General features: G+C 42.5%; 1 protein-coding gene across 1 annotated transcript in view; it reads right to left on the bottom strand.

The window, feature by feature from the left end:
- Positions 1–7,578: 7,578 nt before the first annotated feature.
- Positions 7,579–25,416, bottom strand: part of rps6kc1 (ribosomal protein S6 kinase B1) — a 28,495-nt gene continuing 10,657 nt past the window's right edge. Inside the window, exons 12-16 of the mRNA XM_085431822.1 lie at positions 19,971–21,608; positions 17,228–17,317; positions 11,735–11,817; positions 9,895–9,990; positions 7,579–9,112 (exon numbers count right to left, since the gene is read on the bottom strand). Of these exons, the coding sequence (XP_085287948.1) occupies positions 9,011–9,112; positions 9,895–9,990; positions 11,735–11,817; positions 17,228–17,317; positions 19,971–21,608 (2,009 nt within the window). The 3' untranslated portion in view covers positions 7,579–9,010. The remainder of the gene's footprint in view (positions 9,113–9,894; positions 9,991–11,734; positions 11,818–17,227; positions 17,318–19,970; positions 21,609–25,416) is intronic.

The following is a 25,416-nucleotide window of genomic DNA, read 5'->3' as shown; positions in this document are numbered from 1 at the left end:
CACTAACAGGAGCCCCCGCTGAGACCTCTTTAGCCCGTGAGAGAGAGAGCGATAGTGGAGAGAATGAAAGGCGAAAAAAGAAAGAGTATAAAGGCCTAGGAGGAGACATGGTCAGGGGGAGGGGGAGAGAGGAGGGTGGTCTTATGACAGAGGGGGTCTGTGGCTAACAAGCGGCGTGGAGCCACAGAAGGTGTGTGTAGTCGAGCGTGAGGAAACATTTGAGACAGCGCAGGCCCACTGAGATGACCGTAGAGCTAATGCTATGTTAGTGAGCTGCTAACGGCATGCCTGGGCCCTGGCACGGTGCCCTTCCACACAGATCACAGAGGCCCAAAGCACAATGAAAAGAGACACCTCGGGTCTCGAGGGGAAGTATTACTAGTGACACATCTTTTGGGCACCGGTTGGGACTCCTTTACCATCTGAGCCTCCCGTACCATGACTCACATGCAGGCATGTGGGTTAGATAAAGAGACCCCTAAATCTAATGTGGCGGCGAAGGTGAGGTAGAACAATGCTCAGAGCGGTAAAACTAACTGGCACTTCAAGTCGAGGTATACAGAAAAGGCTTTATGCAGCAAGACACTCTGAGTAATTTGACTTGAAGCGAGATCAGACATTTCCCAGGGCTGTACTTGCTCTCTTACCCAGCTGAGTGTATGCTGTCTTGATATAACACAAAACGTACAAGTCTGATGTTGCTTTCATGCCATATTGTTCAAATCGTTAACTATGAGTGACATAGGTAGAACAAACTTTTCCTGTCGTGTTTCAGCTTGTAAGTCAGAGATACTTACTGGAAATTGCTGACATCCCATTAATGAAAAGAACTGGAGACATGTTACCAGACTCTCAATTTCAGTGGGTAACAACCAGCTACAACAATATGCCACACAGTAAAAGAACGAAATGTATCTACTTTAACTTGTTAGTTAGCATTAGCCCTAAAGGTTAGCCTTAATGCTAACCACTTTGGAGAAATATGTGAATAAGGAGTGGGTTTTTTCTGTTCTCGCCATTAAACCCACAGTGTACGAACAGTAAGGACCTAACAGTCTTTGTTCTTCCATAGAATTTGAAAATGCCTCCATCCTAATCAAACATCAAACAAGCCTGAATGCCCAAAAACAAAAAAAGAAAAAAACATAAAACTTGATTTCATGATGTAACAGGTTTTTTTTCTTTTTAGGTTTTGTAGTACCCAATTTACCCACCTTTCAATTCATCATATTTTGCTATGAAAACAGTAAATAGGTGCAATGATTTATTGAAACGTGACAGTCAATATTTGGTATTTGAACCAACTTTATTCTTCAGCACAACCTGAACTCTTTGGCAAGCTTTCTTGTCATATCTTTAAGTAGTCTGCAGGAATAGTTCTCCGGGCTTCTTGAAGGACATTCAAAGATCTTCTTTGGAAGTTGGCTGACTTTTGTTGTGTTCTCTGTCGAGATGATCCAACCCAACACTGCTTCAATATCGTTGAGTTTCAGGCTCTGAGAAAGCCTACCCATGACTGATAGTGCTTCATTTTGTGTTTTTTCTATCCAGGGATGTTTTTATCATATTGACAATATGTTTGGGATTATTGTCGTGCTGAAACATTAAACTTTTGCCTATCAGATACTTTCTAGATGATATCAATTTATATCTGATGGTACTTTTTGCATTTATAATTCCATCAGTTTTGACAACATCACAGTTTTACAGATGGTTGTAGACACTTGTGTTATTCCTTCCTCCTGATGACCTCTGTACTTTGAGGATGGTTTCAACCAAAAATTCCATCACTCCGTAAGACCTGTTGCCACTGATTTTTAGTCCAGATTCTGTGTAATTACATACGTTTAGCCCTGTTCTCCTTCCTTAAGAAGAATTGTGAACAGTAGGTTGATCAAATAAAGGGCCAGATGCATCTCCGGTCCTATCTCTAGACGTCTTACTATTGACAGAAATACTTGCAATTTTCCATACATTTTCAATCCTGTGTAGTAATGTTGGCATGACAGTAATAATAGAAATTTTGTTAAAAGGGTAGAATCTTTAATTGTTTCTCTGCAGTTTTCACACTTTATAAATTCATTCAGTCCACAGAACTATGGGACATATGCTTGACATCCACAGTTTATGTCTTCTCTTCTTTGGGGTAAATGTTTTATTTCTTACAGCGATTTGGGATTATCTTTGAAAATCTTTTATCTTATCTTTAAAAAAAAAAAAGGATCTCAGGAGTCAAAAGTCAAAGGATGCAATATTTCAAGGTGGTGTCTGATGACCTGATGACCAGACCTACAGTGTTTCCAGTGGCCTCTCACTGACCCTGGTCATTATCTTAAGGCAGAAACCAGATCATTCAAATCTGCAGCAATACAGCTAATGAAGGACCACTGCAGGTGGAGGGAGTGGTGGTAGTGGTGCACACAGTGGGTCAATGATCTGTTTCCAAAAGCCTTAAGGCCAATTGGTGGTTAATCTCGTGGCTGTGTCTACACTGAACTGAAATCATGATTGTGTGCAGGCGCAGGAAATGTTTTGTACAGTTAGAACGCTGCTACTGCAGAGCTTCTTTTTCTCAGGCTAGTGAAGGAGCTAGGGTAAGAGACAGAGCTGCTTTGTGCTTTCTGATCAGATTAAAGTGTGAGACAGCCCAAGGCAGAAGGGCAGTGACCCCGCTTTAACAAGTAGTATTACAGCAGTTAATTAAAGTCAGACCAGGAGCAGATTAAGTTAGACCTTTTTATTTTTATCTTTAGTGGACCACTTTTGCCTTTTTTGAACTCGGTAAAATCAGAGTTCACCTTCTGTGTTATCTGAAATAACCTCACTAAAAGCCACCCAGCTACTGTAAACTACAGCAGATGGTACAAAGTTGAAATATCTTTTTCTTAGATATAAGATCCTGTTCTTATGATTACACATCTGTATAATTTTTATAGAACTTTGAAAGGAAAAAAAAAAATTCTGCTGATAACTGAATGATAGCTGTGCACACCTCTGTTTGTTGGGCCTTTTGCTTTTATTGGTGATGGTCTCCCCAAGGACGACACTAGAGACCATCGTAGTTTACTCTTTATTACAGGGCACCTCGAATCTATATTCACTTCTCCATAGATAAAAAGCAATAGACATGCTTTGTTGGGGTATGAAACTTTTCTGTTATTTAGATCTAAATATAATAAAAACTAAACCTGTGATGCATCATCCAACAGATGCAGTACCATCAGAAAATAAAGCTAATTTGAGAATGTACATCAGAGAACACAGACTTGCCGTCTGCATTTTAATTATTGTTTTTAATCCTAGAAAACGCAAATTCTTAAAAGAGCCCCTTAAAATTGAATAAATTATTAATTTTTACCACCTGTACCTGTTTTCACCTGCGCCTTGGCTTCTATAGCTGCTGACCACGTAGTGTATGTGTGTCTGTGCAATGTTGAGGGTGTGTGTGTTTGCGGGGGGGGGGGATAATGAAGAGGCATTGTGTCTCCTCATAATGACATCATGGCTCTGACAGAAGCTGGAGAAGATGCCTGAGGTCTCGGAGCGGAACTCTTCAGCTCGGTGTAAGTGTATGTGTGAGAGAGTGTGAGCGTGTGTGTGTCCATCCCCGGGCGATCTGAGTCCTCCTGGGCTTTGTGAACGAAAGTCAAACCGTCAAAGACAAAAACAAAACCTGACCACCAGCAATATGAAGCAGAGGGCAGGCCATTTGGCTGCTGCCCGCACACTGGTGCCTCTGTGTGGAAGCCATGGGTGCGAGAGCTGAAGGGAGGTACATTTAAGGAAAGAGAGAGGTGGGAAAAGACAAGAGAGAGAGAGAGAAAGGGAGAGAGGGAGGTGCAGGAAGTTGCAGAATGGGTTCAGGGGTCAATTCAGCCTGCAGGCCAGGGTGATGCTTTCGGGGCTCAGAAAAAGAGGCCTCTGTTGCATCACGGGAGTCCTTGGTGTGTCCTCTTAATCTTGCCTCTGACCAGACGGGTCTCTCCCTGTGGCTTTGCACACACACAAAGACACATATAAAGCACATGCACCTTGGTTCTTTGTATGTTGGGAGCAACACAGAGAGAGCAGAATAGTCAAAGTATCAGTACAACAATTTTAAAATACTGTGTACTTAAGGTGTAATAAGCAGCTGGAGGTGTGAGGTCCTCCTTAACTAGGTCACAGATAAATCTGAAGGACTGAAAAATGATTAATGAGGTGGGAAAGAAGACACAAACCTCTCCTAGATAAATCATTTGGAGTTTTCTTTAATCTTTCAGTTTTTATGAAATATTGGGTTATTTTATCAGCTACAAGCTTCCATCTGAAAAGTATTTTTTTCTTCTTGTGATTTTTAAAGTGGTCTTGTTCTCCAGGCTTTCTGAAGGTCTTTCAAAGTTTTTCTTTGGACATTGGCTGTGTTTCTTCTCACTTTCAATCTATTCCTAGTATCTGACCATTTGGGGATAACGTTTTTTATTGTTAAGACACTTAACACAAGCATAAAAAAACATGAACGAGCATTGTGTCTACACATAAAAGTGAAGTAAAAATAAACACTAAGTGAAAGTTCTGAAGCAATAAGGAAAAACAATTACGCCCTGCTGGATCCACTGAAGACTCATGGGAAATTTTCTCAGTGAAAAAGTGGCTGTCGAGAAGCCATTGATAAGGAAGGGACGCAGGACGAAAAGTCTGACATATGTCAAATTACACAAGAACCAGACTGAAAATCAGTGGCAATAGGTCGTACACAGTGAGCGTCAAAAGCGGTCTGTAAAACACAAAAACTGCACTCCTCTCACATTTTTCTACAAATAAAGTACAAATAAATAATGGGCGGCTCAGGACTTTTGCACAGTACTATCGTCGATTTTGTAAAACAGTTGGGTAAATCCTCAGAAAAAAAGAAGTTGAAAAGGTACAGAAAATGACAAATGACCCGGTGGACCAGCGAGCCCTCTAAGACTGCTCAAGGATGTTCTCCAAGACGTAGGCGTACATGTTTCCTTGTCAACAACCCAGGAAAGACTTCATGACCAGAACCTGAGGGAATTCACAACAAGATGCAAACCCCCCGGTGAGCCTTAAAAACAGAAAGGCCAGGTCGCAGCTTGCAGAAAACACAGAAAAATAAACTGGTTGAGTTTTGGAACAAAGTTCTACAATGGAAAAAAAAATTCTTCCTTTTATATCAAACAGGATGGAAAGCAAAAAGCGTGGTGACAACAAAAAAGAATCATCCTTTTATCTGTCAAACATGGTGGTGCTTATGTTAAGGCTTGGACACGCATGCCTGCTAATGAAACTGGCACGCCAGCATTTGCTGATGGTTTCACTGCTGACGGAAGCAACAGCATGAATGCAGACGTATACAGGCACTTTCTGCGTGCTCAGATTTAGACAGCTGAGTCGAAACTAACTGGACAACAACTCTAAACTTAGAGCTGAAGCAACCGAAGAGCTTTTAAATAGACGAGCAGGTAGACTAACGTGTCAGTCCAATCACCAGAACCAAACATGAACTCTAATGATCAGACTGAACCACCAAGAACTTAAGAAAGCTTTGAAGCTGAAACTTCAACTACACTAAAACTTTACATTTGTAAGTGAAAGTGTCTCACTGCAAACAGGAGTCATTTCTGAGCTGTAGCAGTTGTTAACGCCGATCACACAATCTGATGAAAATGTAACCAGGAACTAGAGAAATCATAAAAATATGCTTGGAGGGATCCTGCAGCTATTGCGAACCCACTGAAGGCATAACTCACATCTGCACTGAATAAGATTGACAGGCTTCTTCTCTGAACTGAAGTGAACCTCTTGCCCTGAGTGTGTGTGTAATGTGAGACAGGTCTTATGACAAGCACTAATAAGCCCAGACTCTTGACCCCGTGGCGGCTAAGCTGACACAGAGGAATGCACTACGACACTGCTAACAAACTCCTGCGACCTGTGCGTGGATAAGCGTGTTGCACGTCAGGTAATGGAGACAAAGCGGGAAATGCTTCGCATTCAGGTCACTGCGCTTAGACTGTAATTTTTTTCCTCAACATGGAAAAAGCCAGAATATTGATCTCTAAGAGAATTCTCTTTGATTTAAGATGTTTAATAAAAGCATCCCTTTGAGCATACATATGTAACTTCAACTCACATTTTAAACTAAACTTATGATTAATTAGTTTTCTTCTTCTCCACCTTTCAGGTCAAGGCACGTTAAGGACACTGATGTTGCTCTCATTTGTTTTAGCTAGAGTTTATGCTGTAGCTAAATTACTTCCTTCTTTCATCACAGTCCTTGTGGGCCTTTTGAAAATAATCCAATCATTAACTGCATGAGGTATGTTTATAGTAATTATGTACAATACTGTGCAAAAACCTAGAGCCACCCATCAAGTCTTTCAGTTTTTCTTTGGACATTGGCTCTTGTATTACTCATTTTTAGCTCCATCCTTGTACCTGACCATTTTCAGAGCTTTGTTTTCTTTCTTAGTTTTTTTTTTTTTTTTTTTTTTTTAAAGCCAAGTAATACTGACCTATGAATCATCCAAGCATAAAAAGGTACCTACCTCGAGGGATGAACCCCAATTATGTCTACAGATAACAGACAACTTGGCAAACAACCAATTTTAGCAGCCAGTCACAAAAATGTACAATTTGTTTCCATTTATTTAGTTCTGCACCAACAAGGTGATTCCCAAAGTGCTATTAGTCAAAAGCTTGGCAGATCTCAACACGGGGTCAAGTCTGTAAAGAGAAGCCAATGTGAAAGTGCCTTAAACCTGTACTCTTTCTTTTATCAAGGGATGAGTCTGTGGGAAAATAAACTTAAGCTCTCACCCTGCATGTGACCTTAGTGACAATTTTCCTTATGATTTAATGCTTTTGAGTCTATATACATCCCCAAAGTTGAGCCTTAACAGTTTATATGGATAACTTAATCAAAACAATAATTCCCATGCACTTATGAAGAAGAAAATTATTCATTTATGTTGTAGTGTTGGCAGTTTAAAATATCTGTGCTGAGTCTGTGAGGATTGTCATGCAAATTCAACGTTAAGGGGCCATTCAAGAAACTGCAGCTTTTTGGCTCAATGTTTTTGTTGTGCTTTAGCCCTGGAGCCTGATTTCCACACAGGTGCAACCTCAGTAGTTTGCCTTTTTACTGTGAAAACTGCTCATTGTTGTCCCAAGTGTACCTCTATGTACACTCCTGCTTTACAAAGACTCTGATATTAATTTTATTGGAAAAATTGTAGTGGCAGTTTTAAATAGCCATAGAAGCAAAATGAGGGCAGAAAAATAGTAACTGGACCCAAAAAAAAAGGTCCCTTGTGCATTAGTGACTGCTGGGTATTTACCATACTGTGTGTGTGTGTGTGTGTGTGTGTGTGTGTGTGTTGGCATGTCTGTGTGCCGACTCATATTGCGCTCAACATGACACTCAGCAGGCGTGACATCAGCTTTCTAGGAGTATCATGCGTCCAGCAGATAAGACCGGTTGTAGCCTCAGAACAGGAAAAAACAAATGAAATACACACACAGCTGCTTGCACTTAATGACTGTGTACACACACAAACACACCACTACTGTACATGTGCTCATCCAGGTATGTTTATTGTTTTCCAGAGTGCACTGATACGACACTGACCACAGACAAGAGCGAGCATTAGAAAAACAAAAAAAATGTCACATTTATGTTTATGTCTCATCAAAATGGTTAATAGATGGATGAATACTGCAAAAACAGAGTGCAGCATCTAACAGCTGAGTGATTATCCGAATATTGATTAGACAAATGTATTAAATGTATCGAAAATGCTCCAATAAAGCCTTGTATGATTATATCTGATACATGGCACGTGACCATAAAAATGTAAATCTGTCAACATAGGCAGCGCTAACGTATCTGTGGCAAGTTAGTAGACGTGTTGCTCAACCACAAAACGCACACAAAGAAAAAGGATTTAACTGAGCCAAAATGATTGACAGCTTGAACGTAATCACAACTTTGACACCTGGTGTCCTTTTGTTTATCAGTGGATCCTTAAAAATGTATATTTACATGATACGCATTATTTATATATTTTTTTATAGTATTAAATATCCTAATCCTACATGCACAAAATGCAGTGTTGTACAACACAGAGAGAGTTTTCTCTGATAATCATAAAAACAACCTTCTGCAAAAGGGCTGGTTTTAAATGTGTAGCTCACGCCTCACCCTTTTTCATTCTTCACTGAAAGCGTTACTGACCACACAGGGAGGAGGCTCAAGCCAACCGGCCCTTACAGAGTTACAGTCTATCAAATAATTTAATCTCATGGTAACTAAATTCTCCATATAACAGTACCACTCAACTCATATCACTTAACTATTTTGTTCATTCGCCTTGCATAGTGTCAGTCTATTTTACATTTACTGTTCTTGGGCTGGTCTTCAATAAAAGGATTTCACACATACACACACACACACGCACAAAAAAGTAGGTAATCATATATTATACAACACACAGCCTCATGTCAGCTAATCTCAGTGGGCTCCATGAGGAATGATGTAAGTGTCGTCTATGGAAACAAACCGAGCGTATTGCACATGGGTCTTTAAGAAAGCTGACTCAAGTGACTGAATAGCTTACAGTACTCAATGAGGGAACAAAAATGTCACCTCTCACTCTCAGTTAGATCATTTTGGCTTACAGCTACTATGCGCAGAGTGGAAATGCAACAGTGTTGCAGTGATCATCGCTCTGTACAAACACTTACTGCGTAAATTATTGCACCACACGTGTTAAGGGTTCCCTGCACCAAACGTTACACAGAGAGATAAAGAAATGAGCACTGAGCAAACTCTCACTTGGCAAAACTCAGACATGGGGGCTGCGTGGCTGTAGTGAGAGGGAAAAAAAGGGGGTCAAAGTTCAGTTTACTGTATTTGTATTTGTGTGTTCGGTCAGAAGGAAGTTAACTGAGAACAGCCAGGTTTTTTTTGACGACAAGCGACTCTGCTTTCCACAATGGGGTGAGTCTATTTGGGCCACTCCACTGTGGCAAAAAAGGGGTGGGATTTGATATCGTCCACACCTCCCACACCTGCCCCCAGTCTCTCTGTCGGGTTGTACTGGAGCAGCTGCACAGGAGCACAAGACAGAAATTGAAGAGAAAAAAAAACATTAATGAAACTAATAATTTAAATGACACAAATAAACCATATTATTCCAAAAGCCTTTCTCAACGTCTGAGTTAAAAACAGTACATCTGACAGTTTCAAACTACCACTAGCTGTTGCCTATGAAAGTATAAGCACTGTATTGCATACGATGATACCAAAATCAAGACATCAGGCAGATCCAATAAATACGGTATACAGTCTGTATATGCTGTCACCTTGTAGGCATAGCCACACTGGCTTACTGTTAGCTTCATGCTACATTAAGCAGAGAGAAATCCAGGCTGACCACATTAATATATATCCAAAGATTACCAAATTTTGAGGATTTGCAATTAGCTCTAAGATATTATCACAGTGCCAGCTGTGTTATTAAGGACATGTCCATCATCAGTAGTGCATGTTCATCTGCCATAATCTGACTGACAAATGCATACTGTATATTCCTTATCATTTAATGACGTTAAAGTGAAGCTTGGCTTTTTTAAAAATATATTTGAAGATTTCACTGTTGTGTCATTGCACTTCTCAGAGATTACTAACATGTCTGGTGGAAAACATCAGTGAATGTCAACCCATTTCTTCCACTGTATTTGTTGCATACTAACCACTAGCACTACTATAAGAAATTATTAGTTGTTCTTCCTTTGTTCCTGGGAAAGCCCTACTCAATATCTGTTTAGGAGGGAAACCTAATTCTGTGTACAGCATTTAAGTTAGTAGTAATCACACTAGACTCTCACCTGCTCTAGCAGAGATCTGGCCTCATCCGAAACAGACTCGGGGATGTTGAGCGCTGTGTGACGACCGATTCCTGCTGGATGGCAGCGCAGCAGAGACTGTGCAGAGGGAAGGAGGAGTGGAAAGAAGAGAGGTAGATAACCATCATGTAAACACACAGAATATACAGACACCCGCAGAGCACAAGTCAATGTTAAAGCACCAGGACTGGACAAATAGGGAGGAGATCAGAGAGCGAGAGCACCTGAAACAACACTGATCACACCAACTGCAACAAGCTAATGATTTCAGCACTGTTGCTCTTTCTTGGAGCCGTCCCTCTGTGTGTGTCACATGAAGTGAAAATCACAGGAAAAAGAAAGAATGACAAAAACATTATTGTGTTTGGTTCGTTTGTTCTTCGCTTACACAGAGAAAGCTTCCTGGAAGGGACAGCAGCTCATCACCGGTAAATGCGAAACGTTTTTTTATATTTTGAGAGGTAAAACCTGATCAGGTCAAATTATCAGTTCACTCAGAGGAAAATAAAGCAAACCTAATCCTGCAAGTGAGAAAAAGTAAGCAGTAAGACCTCCAAATGCTTTCCTAACCACAGTATATAGCCCAATTGTTGAAATAATTGACAATAATGAGTGTAATTGCCGCTTGTTGTAAAAGCACTTTTCTCAGTGCATCTTCACTGACAGGCTGGAAATGCTAGAGCAAAATGTGTGCACCAAGCAAAAGCCTTAAACTGTGTGTGTTTGTATGGGGGGGGGGGGGGGGGGGGGGGGGGGGGGGCTGTGTGTTTTTTCCATCAGTTAGGTCGGTTGGCTCTCTCTCTCTCTCCTGATACGTGCTGCAGGAGTTCTGGCTGCGTTCCTAGCCGCAGTCAAGACTGCTCCAGGCAAGATCTTATCCTGCAAGGATCAAGAGACACTATGTGTGCCTGTGTGAGTGTATCCTTGCCAGGACTGTACCAAGACATAATCATCAAAGGAGACATCTGTGTCACTCAGTTTGCTTTTTGTTTATTTATTTGTTTTGGGATTTTTTTTTCTTTTTTTTACCCAGGTAAGTAGTTGTTTATTGTTCCAACACAATGGCCCTAACCTAACACCCCGACTCATGTCTGAGCCACTGAAAAGAAGCGCTGATGGCTGATATGAAAATGTGCCCACTGGCAATCAGTTAGAATTTATTGAAATTTAATAGACAATGAAAAATTGAAGGGACGCTCTGCACCTGCACTGGCCGTTTGTGCTTGCATCCGTGTGCGAATTTGTCCTTCAAGAGAGCAGCAAGTTATAATTAGCATGCGTTTGTGTACATGCATAACAGCTATAAATGTATCCGTTATCTTCAAAACAAAAGGCTCTGAGATTCTCCCCTTTCTCCCAAGCTGGTCCTAAAAGATGGTCCCCTCTGATCCTGGACCAGCCGAGCTGCAGCACCTTGAGAGCTGCCCTGGTCTTCACCTTCCACGGCGATCTAAGGTCGGTGTGCTCCAAGCCCAGCGCTGCTCTAGGAGCCAGCAAAGAGGCCCGGTGAGAGCTGACCCCATGGCCCAGCAGATGGAGCTCAGGCTGGGGGAGAAAGTCACACCGACACCCCTGGCACTCCCTGAGAACCAGAGTAAGAGACTGCAGCCAAGACGCACCTCGCACAAGCACGCACACACCAAAACAACAACCTCCACCTACTCAAACACATACAGACACGCGCGCAGAATCACACACAACCTGGCACGACCATAAAGAGTGTGAGAGAGTTGAAAGCCAAGACACCTACAGACATCCCACAACACCTTCGCAACAAAGATAAAAAAACAAAACAAAACAGTTTTTGTACTTTTTGACTCACCATGCCTGTCAGGAGTTCAAACAGGATGGCGCCCAAACTCCACCAATCACACGATGCCGTCTCCTCACCAATACCTCCCACCTCTGAAGCGAGAGCGAGAGGAGAGAGACAGAAATGATCAATAAATTAAAAAGCAGAGAAATCATCTGTGTGTGGGAGAGGAACCCAGGTAGCAATAATAAACTAGTGACAAATGTGAAGTCGGGATATGATGAACCATACAGACGTGGAGTCGTTGATCTTAAGCCTACGATAAACTTTAAGGATCTTGCTTTTGTGCCACCGTTTCAGAGTAACAACTTGGATTAATATTTTGCTGAATTGTTGCAATCAATTCGAAATGAGCACAAAAACGTGGCCACACTCACACACAAAGTGTGTGTCTCATAAAAGGGTGATTTGCATAATAAAAAGCAGTTAAATTGAGGAAACCGTCTGTGCTGCAACTTCACGCCATCTGCATGACCTGACCTCAAACATAAACACACACACTCATGCAACACACAGACACTCAGGCAGCACATACACACACACAAATCAAGAAAGATAAAGCAGGAACACTTGAGGAAAAAAAAAAAAAAAAAAAAAAAAGAGTAAAATATGTTGTTCATTTTTCTTTACTCCCACATTTTCTTTTAGTTGAGCTCAGGGCTAAAACTAATGACATCAGCTTGTTTGAAGAAAAAAAATTCTTCATTCAAGTATTTTTTTGCTCCGTAAAGTGTCAGAAACTAGTTTCCTATTTTACTTACATCCCAAAATTATGTATTTTGTTCAAAAACCTGACAGAAATAACTGATCTACAACCCATCTGGCAGGCTCCGCAGCACAAGTCTAACTAAGACACAGAGAACAAGAGTGACACTTGTTTGCAAAAGTCAAGCGTGTACGGCAGCTCCATTGGGTACCAGATGGCCTCTTGTGCCGCTTAGTGTCCCTCTCCTCTCCTGTCCAGAGGGAGGGGGTCTGGTCGCCCACTGGGCCGGGACCCAGGGTCATGGTTGTGTGCGCCCAGGGACCTGGCTCCTCAGCTGGAGGAGGATATTAGACAAAGACCCCTCGTCTCCTGGAGGCTGCTGAGAACTCCAGGGGACTGTGCAGCTCTCTTGCAGCCAAGGTTAGAGAGGGCTATGATACGACTTGCATGTTTCATATACTCACAAACACACACACACGCGCGCACGGCCAACTGAGCAACCAGTCTTCAGGGCTCCCCAGGACTACTGTTTTGACAGCCAAGGAGAGAAGATCGTCATTGAATGGACCAGTGATACCTGTGTAGTTATAAGCTGGAGGGAAAATACTGGACACACACACACACACACACACACACACGCGAACGTCTCAGAGCAAGGTCGATGTCATCACAATGGATTAATGTCTAAGGAGCTGCAGGGAGAGTACAGTGGAGCTGGCTACACTTACCGCTCTGTCAGAGCGAGGCAGGAGAAAGGGAGATGCAGAAAGAGAGGAGAGGATGGGCGAATTAACTGCATCCACAGGCCATGGGTCGTGCAAAGCCCAGTGTTACGGTGTGCTACACGATCTGCACATTTTCCACACTGAGCATACTTAAACTAACTTTGCATTGTATTTCTTCAACAGCTCAAAGAAGAAGAAGAAAAAAAAAACACACGAGAATTCTAAGACAACAAAGGGATACAGACAAGTTCAGCTCCAACGCGACAACAATACAGTGTGTTCACCTCATGGCCTCTTCTTCCCTTTCCCCTCAACAATGAAGTTCCCTCCTACTTTGTATCTTAATCACACTTCATCTCCTCCCTCCTGGGGGCCATAAGGAACTTTCTCTCTTCTCCTCTCGGTCTGACTTCCCTAAAAACTTAACCGACAGTCATTACCAAAAGAGGAAGTCAAGTATATGCAGGTAGGAAGTAAGGAAGGATTGATGTTTGCTGTTCCAAGGCAAGGCGAGCACTGTGTGTAAAGGATCTCTCGACAATTTAAAACAAAGAGATTTACACAAGACATGCAAGGTATAAATACATTTGTATAAAAAGATTCCATTATAAAAACGATACGACGAAACCACAAAGAGACTGTGAATAAACTTCAAGTTTATGGGAAAAACTAAAGAAAAGAAAAGGCCAAGACCCTACACCGTGCATGAATGGAATCTCTGGATTAAGAAGGAACTTTAGATCAACACGAACATCTACAAATATACACACACTTGTGAACTTTTGACCAGTGTCCAGTTTTGCCTGCAATCTCAATGATAAACTAATTGAAAACTCCTAATCACGTGTAAGTTGGGCCAAGCAGATAAAATCCTTTAACTAATCTGACTAACAAGCAAACAAATCTTAGGATGTCTTTCTGGGAGTTCCTTTCTCAAGGTATCAACGCACAAAAAGATCTACTAACGTTTGCAACTACCATTAATACATTTAACATTGGGAAAAAAGGATATCTTATTTTTTGCACTTGATAATGAAATGAACTGACTGCGCCATTTAGTAAATCTGACCCTTAATTTTATGATGACACGGGTCCAAAGCCCCGACCAACATTTGGAACCAGTAGCTGTGAAGTCCAAACAACTTTGAATTGATTTGTAGTGAAGGTTTCTTCTAATTAGACAAGATATACTCAAATGTTGCCAGTAAAATGACCCCATATCACAACAAAGACACCAGATCACCTCCACTCTAGGGGGCAGGGGGTGAATTTCTTTTTCCATCTGCATGTACATGTATAGCCTCTCAGCCTGGGGAAACATTAGCAGCTGAATTATTTGACATACATAAAAAATGTGAGCAATGACAGTGTCACTCAGAATCTGGTCTTTCATCTGACTTGTTAGAGTGACATACCAAGATAAGGTAAATCATGATATAATCTAGAGGTGACTGGTCGATAAATTTGCAGTTGCCTTAGTGTAGCTCAGAGTTCATGTCCACATCAAGATTCCTGGCATATTTACAAGCAGAGTAAACACACTGAAATAGTAAAGCAGAAGTACTTTAAGGCTTCAGGGTACATGTTCTTCTTTGTATAACCTTTCAAAAAATAATGAGATGATGGCTCTGTGTCAAAAGGAGAACTAAACTGTAACTTCAATCAGATCAGGCGTGGCTGAGCAGGTAAAAGGACTTAAAAAAACAAAACAAAACAAAAACAATAAAACAAACAGTGGTTATGATGATCGTGTCCTGAGGAACTGCCTTGTCACCTCAGAGAGGAAGAATATTTAATTTCCCTTTTCTTAGAAATCGAAGACAATTGGTTTTGGCTGTGCTTCCTTCTCAGCAGAACAATAAACAATTCCCATTTCTGCTCAAATCAGGTCGTGTTCGCGCAAAGGCGTTTTTTTTTTTTTCTTACCAGGAACAAAACATTAGCCATCTGATGTTTATCAGTAAAGAAAAAAAATGGTGAGAAAATAAATAAGCAGAAGTGCTGGACAAACGGATTAATGCCCTGCTGCCGATGCATTTTCCAAGAACACTCCTGTGTTTTTTTGGGTGTGAATATGTGTTATTTAAAAACATGTTTCTCTCCTTCTGACACACACACACAGTCACAGCAGGCCCCCTGCTAGCTTTCTGGCAAACATTCATAAATCTGTCATCAGGAATGAAGCCATTGCATGAGTTGACCCTGTCTGGATAAACAGCAATGCATAACAAGGGCAGGGGACACACACACACACACACACACACACACACACAAAGACATATGCATGTCCATGATGTAGAAGTCTTCTGGTGTGACATAAATAAATAAACAAAGTGTGTGACAGCTTCTACATTTTAATGTGTCTTTATGGATGAATTTTAAATAAAGATGAGGCAGAACGAGACGCTAGAAAGAGAGAGAAAGTTGCCAGCGTTTGAGTAGGACAGTCGATATATGTCGAAGCAGTCTTTTCATTTAACAGCAGCGTAACACACCCCCTGTTGGCAGCTAAAATGCATTACATCCTTAAATTCACATGGGATCAACTTGTTTGACTAACTAGACCTTTCACACTTAGGCCGAGGTGGGTTCAGTTTCAGCTCAGTTCACAGGTCATCTGCCTTTTATCACAGAACCACATTTTCTTCCCGGTCACATATTGTCATAAAATGTTTTTGATGCTACGGCATGAATTATACTAATGTGAGCCAAACACATTTTTTCAGGAGGAACTGCAGATGGCTTAGATGAAGTAAAGGTGTCATTATGTTGCTGTCTCCTGCGCCTCTTACCATTGAAACACGCTGTCAAGGATGACTTCCATTGAACTAAAAACTGTAAATTTTGGTTTAACTGAAACATTTTGATATCATTTTAAATGAAATATATTTATGGGTACCAAATATGTACCAAAAATACATGAGGATAGAACTTAAAAAGCTTGCATAAAATACAATGCATTAAAAAAATCTTTTAATGAGGCTATATTTACTGGATAAGCATCATCCGCATATTACAGTTTACTCATCAACCACGCATTTGAGACTAGTGTAAAAATTACCACTGCTTACAATAACTGAAGAAAAATAAACAAGTGGGATGTCTTTGCTCACCATTTAAGAGTTTAAGCTAGCTTCCACATCACTCACAACACATGTCTCAAAATGTATGCACTTCTATTAGTAAGCTGTTAAACAAGCTGCTGCCAAGGGAATAAAAATGAACACTTTGGATATTAAAGAGAGCATTTGTTCCTTTCAGATTTATTACAAAAGTGAGACACTGTACGTTCTAGACAAAAGGAGGATTTAAATCTGAAGTGACCTTCCTGACTTGAGCGAGAGGATGAATATGAAAGAATAGCTAAATATAAGTGTGTGGGAGAGTGAATGGGTGTGAGGGTCATTGTGAGTGTCTCAGAATGCATCCAGTGTTTTCAACTAGCCGCTAAAACATTTTGAGAAGATTAAACACATCACGCACACTCTGCCTGACAGCCTTAGTGTGAAGCCACCTGCTTAAAGGACCAATACATTAGACGGCACACATACATGTACAAATGCCCAACCACGCATGCTGAAGGGCTAAGTAGGGACTCGGTGCTGTAGTCTAGCACCAGTTTGTTTTAGGCAGCTTTTAAACAGCATGCCAGAGCTGCCACAAGCAGGCCCGCCGTGCTACCAGTTGACTGCTGCACAACAGCGCACTCTACAGGACATCAGAACAACTACAACGAGATTCAGCAACACATTTGTGGAGGAAGAGTTAAAAATGAATGGTGTTTCTTATTTATTCTTAATATACTGACCAATTAGACAGGTAAATAAAATGAATAAGAAGTATTTTAACCCCATGAAAGATTTATGTACATTTATTTTATTTTGTTAGTTTTTCAATACTTCATATTTCATTAGTTTATATAAAAAGGAGCTTTTTTGCAAGCTCCTTTGAGTATTATGGTGGTGGGAATTATCAAAAGTCAGCATATAATTAACTGCAAATATACCCACTAACTGATAAAATGAAAGAAATCAATAGAAAAATGTACTGAAACCTTTGCATATGTCTCACCTGGCGCACAGTACATATTGGCAATGGCCTGTTTGTCACAGGATTCCTCCACATCACTCCAGCTGCAGAAGTAGGTAAGCTGAACGTGACCTAAGATGAGAAGAAAAGACAGAAAGCGTTCAGCTTGGAGTCTGTTAAACATAAATCTGTTGCTCTGCCTCTCATCAAACCCACACGTCTAGTGTCACCCAGACACTCAACTTTTCAAACTGTTCACCCCACCTTTAAAGCACTTCCTTCCTCCATTCCTTTCTGCCGCTCTACATCCCTCTGAACTTTTCAAGCACACAGCCCCAGCGATTACTCCTGTTTAGCGGGTACCCGTTAAAGCTATCATTAGAACTAATGGTGTCATTAGGTAGCCATGGCCATTAGCCTGGGCTAGCCAGACTGATGCACCACACTAGGCCGTTGATGGGCCCTTTAGAACAATAATTACCACCAGGGAGACGAAAACAGCCACTCAGCTAATTAGATGCTTGTTGATAACGAGGTGGAGAGAGATGATTGTAGGACGACAAAAGAAGAAGTTGAGGGGGAATCTGTGACCTCATGGTAAAACAACGCTTTCGCTTCTCAGAGAGACTTCATTCTGCTAAACAGATTAGATCACGGCTGACTGATGAAGGCTGTGGACTGTATCTTTACAATGCAAGTTATCCAGTTTGGGGAGGGAAAAAAGGGCAAATTAAACATGACAACTGTTATATACAGTAGCTGCTTCATGGTGATTTATTTATCTCTTTTTAAACCTGGTTTTGTCCAGCTTCTGGTAAATTTAATCAAGATTAGATTAATCAAGTGCGCATTTAATTTTCATATTGACTGTTAGAGGTTTAAATTGCTTCCCTGGTTTCTTGTTTTAGTGCATTTTATCGTTTCATGTAGGGCTGTGCGATATGACTAAAATCTCATATCCCGATATAAAACATCTATCGTCCCGATAACGATAAAAATCACATTTTCTGTAAATTCTGTGAATCTCGGGTAGCTGAAGTGTTTCCAGCTGGGCGTCGTGTACCTGGAGTCGACTGTTTCAAATGATGCAAGAAACTACACATTTTTAGACATAGGTTGTAACGGCCGCTGTTTTCTTTGTGAGTATTTATTACACGCCGTGCTGCGGGGAAAAGCCTGTTCTAACGTTTGAGTCTAAGGTTTATTTTTTTAGCACCTGACGGCTCTTTTTTTTGCTTCTCATCCGTAAATACTCTGCATACTTTTTCACGTGATTTCGTTTATTTTGAAAAGTCTCAACAGGATCTTGAGCTTTATTGTGAAGGATTTATGTGGAAACTAAACAAGCGGACATGCCATGGTTTTACCATCGTTGTTGCTAACGACAATGCATAAAAACAGGCGCTTGTCCGTCAGTAGTGTGGTTATATTAAATATAAGAGAAAGAGAGAACTTTAAGAAATTAATATAGCCACTACAGTAGGGCTGCTCGATTATGGCAAAAATGATAATCACGATTATTTTCACTGAAATTGAGATCTCGATTATTTGACGATATTTATTTAACAATAACAATGTATTGAATAATGACTTTAAAGATTGTCAAAAAATAATATAAAATAGTGTGCAAATACTGATAACAGTGCAAATGTTTGCAATATAAAAAATAAATGAAAAATGTAAACATCTATGTTTAGTAAACTTTGCATTGTTGCTCTGTGGTGCAGCTACGACACCGTAGCAAAGTTTACACACTATGTCTACTTGATCCACGTCTGACTCCGCAAACCCATAATGTTTCCACACCACTTTAGTTTTTTTTTACCTCTCTTTTCAACCAACAGCAGTCACTCTCCTCTCCAAATAACTTCTGCTTAGCTTTCCGAGCTTCCCTCGGGTCCTCTTAATCAGCGGTACCCAACCTTTTTTGCGCCACGGACCGGTTTATGCCCGACAATATTTTCACGGACCGCCTTTAAGGTGTCGCGGATAAATACAACAAAATAAAACTAGTACCGGTACCGAAAAAAAGAAGATTTATTCATAACACACGTGAAAAGACCCAGGGAAACCGAGTTAACGATAAAAGCGATAACAAAATAACGCTGAAAACTGATAAAAACCCTGAAAACTATACATTTCACACTTGAGCCTCAACTCTCGCGGCCCGGTACCAAACGAATCACGGACCGGTACCGGTCCGAGGCCCGGGGGTTGGGGACCGCTGCTCTTAATTATTGTGACACGTGTTCGAAATGCAGAGAGGTGCGCTCGATTTTCCACACGGAGCAGCGCGAGAGTAAAGCACGAGGGAGGGGCTAATAATCGGCTCAGTCATTTTTAATGATCGTTGAAAGCCCAGATCGTAATCGAGATTAAAATTCGATTAATTGAGCAGCCCTACACTACAGTGACCATCAAAACGATGAAAAATATTGCCGTAAACTGTTTATTTTGCGACACCACATATCGAACAGCCCTAGTTTCATGTGTAAAAGTCCTTAACATACATGTTACCCATGTACCCAGTAATCCACCAAGAAGTGACGGGAATGATGACTTGGGGTAGCTATTACCAAGGTTGGAAAAGTATGGTAAACTAGACTAATTATTAACATTCTGTCATTAAACTGCATATCCTTCTTTCTTTACTTATCAAACATAACTAAATATTAATTTTGATCTTATTCCCCTTTAAGGACTGATTAAATGCCCGACAGAATAAAAACAAAACCCTTAACACAATTATAAAGGGTATGGACAAAAAAAAAAAAAAAAGTCTGACCTTGGTGGTCAAGCAGGATGTTATTGGGATTTAGGTCCCGGCAGATGATCCCTTCTTGGTGTAGAGAATCCAAGGCTGTCACCATCTCTACTGCCCAGCACCGTACAAACTCCTCCGGGATACGAGCTTGGGAAGCAGCCAACGACAGCTTGTCCAGCTCGGCAAACAGCCGGGATACTTCTTTATCAAATTCGCTGCCACCTGTATTACTAATAACTCTTGATGATTCGTCATCAAGTCCTAATAAATTCTCAACCGCTCCACAGGCCTCTGTGCCATTTGTGGCCGAGTCAGAGCCTGTGCTGTTTGGAACCAAGTCTGTGTTTACTCTTGCACTGGGCTCTAGTTTCTCACTATGAGAATCAGTGTCTGGAATGCCTGTGTCAAGAGGGAGGTCATTATTTTGGCGTTCAGAGTGGATAAACATTTTGTCAGAAGCCTCTTGTCCCAATGCCAGACTGTAGTCATCCAAAAGCGAGTTGAATGGAGATGGAGATGCAACACTCGTGTCACAAGTTGCAGAGGCTGTACATAAAGATGAAAGGTCCTGCTCCAGTGGCTGTTCCTCCTCTTCCTCAGGCTGAGTATGAAGCTGTAAGACATCTGGCTGGATGAACTTTTGAGGAGAGGCCGTGACCTCGAGGCCCAGACACACTCCTGAAGTCTCCAATTCCTCCTGTAAAGAGTCTGCAGTCCCACTCACTACAGGGAGGTTCACCAAAAGGTCTGGTGGATGCCCCTCATCCTCCACTACTGCTTCTTTAAATGAGATCACTGGCACTGACTCATTGGAGGCTTTATCACTACAGTCCAAACCCCAAAGATCCAACCCGGGACCTTTGACCTCCTGAGCCAGCTCTGGAAGATCTTCAGTTACACCTGAGTCCAGGTCGGACGTAGAAAAGAAAGGGACTTGTTTATGAGAGGGACGCTGCTCTCCTAGTTCAAGGCACATAACCTCGCTTGCACTGTCTTTGCTGTCAATACGAAAAAACTCCATTGGCGTGTTCTTGGACTCATCTAAAGACAGAGGCACAGCGGGGGAACGTAAAGGACTAAAGACTTCATTGTGATCCTGTCCCTCACCGCGGTTTTGATCGCTGTCTTGGGCATTACCGCTTTTATCAGACAACTCACTGAAGAAGCCAAGCTCCTGAGAACTGATTGGTGAAGAAAGGCTTTCATTGCTGAGAAGTGAGCGGCTACGTGACGATGTGGTGGTCGTTGCATTAGGTACCTCTAATGAGAGCATTTCCTGCTCGCTCTTCTCTTCCTCCTCCTGCAGTGCATCCGGTTCTACTTTCTCCTGTTCATACTCATTGCAAAGGGTCAAATAGCTGTTGGTGCACTCTTCTTCAGAAGTGGCTCCAGAGTCAGTTTGCTCCACAAGCCTGGGAGGAAGAACGCTTTTAAGAGGAGAAAAGAGGCTCTCGGGTTCCTTCTGTAGCCCAGAGACAGACTCTGAATCAGCAACAGGCACCGAACCACAGCTGGCTGAATCTACTTCCAGCTGTGGCATGGTATGTTGAGGAGAGCGCACGGCAGTTGTGTGACTTTTCTGGATGAAAGGGATGTCAAAGCTGTCCTCTGGGCTGGAGTTATGCATGTATTTTCCAATGTGAGACCACAGTTTCCCACCTGAAAAAAGCAGAGCATTAAAAAGAAAACAGTGCACAATATGGGGAGAACCAGAGGTATCAGAAGTAGAACTTAGGGAGCAGACAGAAACAAATGAGCCAATATTAGCTAGATAATCACTTTCCTGTTTTTCTTTGTGATTATTATCATGAACACATAATCTTGTTCCTAGGAAACAGTTTTCTTTATCTAAAACATTTCTGCTCCAGCGTTAACAATAACAACTTATCTTCCTGTAGACCAGAATTCCCCAACCATTGGCCTGAGGACTGCTACCAGGCCGCAAAGACAGAAGAAAATTGCTTAAAATTGTATGTATTTTATTTTTTATCAGTTTTCCAGACATTTTTACTTTTCCAAACAATGCCACTTTCGAGTTGGACTTAACTCCTGCACTTAACTTAGTTCTGAGATTTTTTTCTGCCCCCATGCATCAGTAACTCTGAAAGCTAACCCTCACAAAAAGCTGAGGACAATGGAAAGAAAACTGTATTTAAAAGAAAATGTCAAGAATCCCATTTAAATTGCAGCTTCAGGTGCAACTTTCGCAACAGGTGATTCACACGCTCCACATCTACTCTGTATAATATTGCCCAGCTAGCTAATAAAGCCATGAAACAAGCTCTGGGCTCCCACTGATTCTGCATTATGGCGAATTGGTATTGATGTGATAATCATGTAATAATTATTGACAGTGCATAATATAAAGTGCGATAGTTATATTTGCATTACAAGCTGCCACCCTCTAGTTCATGATAAAACAGGGGCCCACTGCTCTAGAGAACACATTACAGATCGTCTATGTGGAGAGGTCAGGTGACTAAGCTAACCATAACATCAAATTTTACATTGGATGTGAAACACCTTTGATTCTACGCCTCTACACTCTTCTTCCATTCTTCACTTAAAATTTACTGGTACTTGTTAACTACTTAACAAGTACTTAGTGCGCATGCGCCAACCAGCGTGCAGCCTGTTACAGTCGCTCCTGCTTTTCTCTTAGTTTAGCTTTTTTTTTCTACGTATTCTTTTTTTTCCTGACTTGTATTTTCCTCCGTTTTCTATCTCTTACTCAATCATGTGGATTGAGAGAGTTTTTGTTCTTCTGGTGGCCGTGGAACTGTTACTTTTATCAAGGAACGGGACCGCGGCACATCTCCTACACGCACGGACTGTTTACTCCAGAGATCAGCTGATCGCCCTGATGCCGGCCGGTTCGCTGGCCAGGCCCGCAGAAGTACCAGCTGAAATTTGGAGGAAAACACATCGGGGATGCAGAGGTCAAGGACAGAAGAGAAGAAAAAAGGTGACGGTGAGACAGCGGAGGCTCGAAGCGAGGAGGAGGTTTAAACCGTGTCTGCCGTCTATCGTGATGGGTAATGTGCGATCGTTGGCAATTAAAATCGACGAGCTCTCAGCACTGGTACGGAGTCAGAGGGAATACCGAGAGTGTAGCCTGATGTGTTTCACCGAATCATGGATGCACCAGGACATTCCCGATGAGAATGCTTCCGTGGAAGGCTTCCACACTGTTCGGGCGGACAGGGACAGCATCGCTAGCGGTAAGCGGAAAGGAGGTGGGCTTGCTGTTTTAGTTAACAATGGTGTAACCCTGCCAACATAACAATCAAAGAAAGGATTTGCTGCCCGGACACTGAACTGTGTGCTGTTGGACTCAGGCCGTATTATTTACCCAGGGAATTCTCTCACGTCATCTTGGTGGCTGTTTATGTACCCCCCTCTGCTAACCCCACAGCTGCATGTGACACTATCCACTCTGCCATAGCTCGGCTACAGACTCAGCACCCGAGTGCCTTTATTGTGATCTCGGGTGACTTCAACCATGTATCACTGGACAATACACTACCAACATTCAAACAATATGTGGACTGTCCCACCAGGGGAGAGAAAACTTTAGACTTACTGTATGCTAACGTCAAGGATGCATACAGCTCCTCCTCCCTCCCCCCACTTGGTAGGTCAGATCATAACCTGATTCACCTCACCCCCCGCTATGTGCCAATTGTGAGGAGGGAACCTGTGACCACCAGGACTGTCAGGAGGTGGTCAGAGGAGGCCTTAGCAGAACTACAGGGCTGTTTCGAGGTGACCGACTGGGAAACACTCTGTGAGCCTCACGCCGAGGACATCAATGGGCTTACTGAGTGTATCACAGACTACATAACTTTCTGCACCGACTCCATTGTTCCAGCTCAGACTGTTCATTGTTACCCAAATAACAAGCCGTGGGTGACTAAGGACATCAAAGCCCTCCTCAACAACAAGAAGAGGACTTTCAGAGGGGGCAACAAAGAGGAGGTGAGGAAGATCCAGGTGTTACTAAAGGACAAGATCAGAGAGGCTAAGGACAATTACAGGAGGAAGCTGGAGTGGAAACTCCAGCAGAACAGCATGAGAGAGGTGTGGAGGGGCATGAAGACCATCACTGGATTCAGGCCAACCAACAGCAGGGGAACTGAGGGAGGTGAGAATAGAGCCAATGAGTTGAATCTGTTTTTCAATAGATTCGACACCACAGTGTCTGCTCCTACCCCCACAACCTCACCTGTAGTCAGCCTGGAATCCAGAACCACACCACTGTGCCAGCCTCTCTCTTCACATGGCGCTGTTGCCTCCTGTGAGATTCCTGACACCCCTCCCCCACCCATCACCTTCACTCAATACCAGGTTGAGATGCAAATGAGGAGACTTCACTCAGGCAAGTCTGCTGGACCAGACGGAGTGTGTCCCCTTGTCCTCAAGACCTGTGCCCCCCAGCTGTGTGGAGTCTTTCATAAACTGTTTATGCTGAGTCTGAGTCTGCAGAGGGTCCCGGTGATGTGGAAGACATCATGCCTCGTCCCTGTACCAAAGACGCCTCGTCCCAGTGGCCCCCAGGATTACAGGCCCGTGGCACTGACCTCCCACATCATGAAGACCCTGGAAAGGCTCATCCTGGACCAGCTGCGACCCATAGTAAGACCACACCTGGATCCCCTTCAGTTCGCTTATCAGCCTCGTCTCGGAACTGAGGACGCCATCATCTACCTGCTCAATCGTGTCTACACCCATCTGGACCAGCCGGCGAGCACTGTGAGGGTCATGTTTTTTGACTTTTCCAGTGCTTTCAACACCATCAGGCCGACCCTCCTGGGTGATAAGTTAGCAGCGATGCAGGTGGATGCTTCTCTGGTGTCCTGGATTGTTGATTACCTGACAGGAAGACCACAATATGTACGTCTCCCACAGTGTGTGTCTGACAAGGTGATCAGCAACACAGGGGCACCACAGGGGACTGTCCTCTCCCCCTTCCTCTTCACCCTCTACACCACAGACTTCAGCCACTGCACAGAGACATGCCATCTTCAGAAGTTTTCTGATGACTCTGCGGTGGTTGGATGCATCAGCAGGGATGATGAGACAGAGTACCGGGCTGTGGTCGACTCCTTTGTCACGTGGTGTGAGCAGAATCATCTGCAGCTCAACGTGGCAAAGACCAAGGAACTGATCGTGGACTTCAGGAAGACCAGGAAACACTTGACCCCTGTTTCAATTCAGGGGGTCAGTGTTGACATTGTGGAGGACTATAAATACCTTGGAGTACACATTGACAATAAACTGGACTGGGCTAAAAACACCACAGCACTTTACAGGAAGGGCCAGAGTCGTCTCTATTTTTTGAGGCGACTGAGGTCCTTCAACATCTGCCAGAAAATGCTGAGGATTTCCTATGAGTCTGTTGTGGCCAGTGCGATCCTCTATGCTGTTGCATGCTGGGGGAGCAGGCTGAGGGTCGCAGATGCCAACA

The sequence above is a fragment of the Copadichromis virginalis genome, linkage group LG15 (assembly GCF_057382275.1).
Source record: "Copadichromis virginalis isolate Kocher_CV1m ecotype Utaka linkage group LG15, C_Virginalis_male_GT1.1, whole genome shotgun sequence".
Lineage (NCBI taxonomy): Eukaryota > Metazoa > Chordata > Actinopteri > Cichliformes > Cichlidae > Copadichromis > Copadichromis virginalis.
Note: the sequence above shows the minus strand (reverse complement) of the source record. Positions and strands in the feature narration are given on the sequence as shown.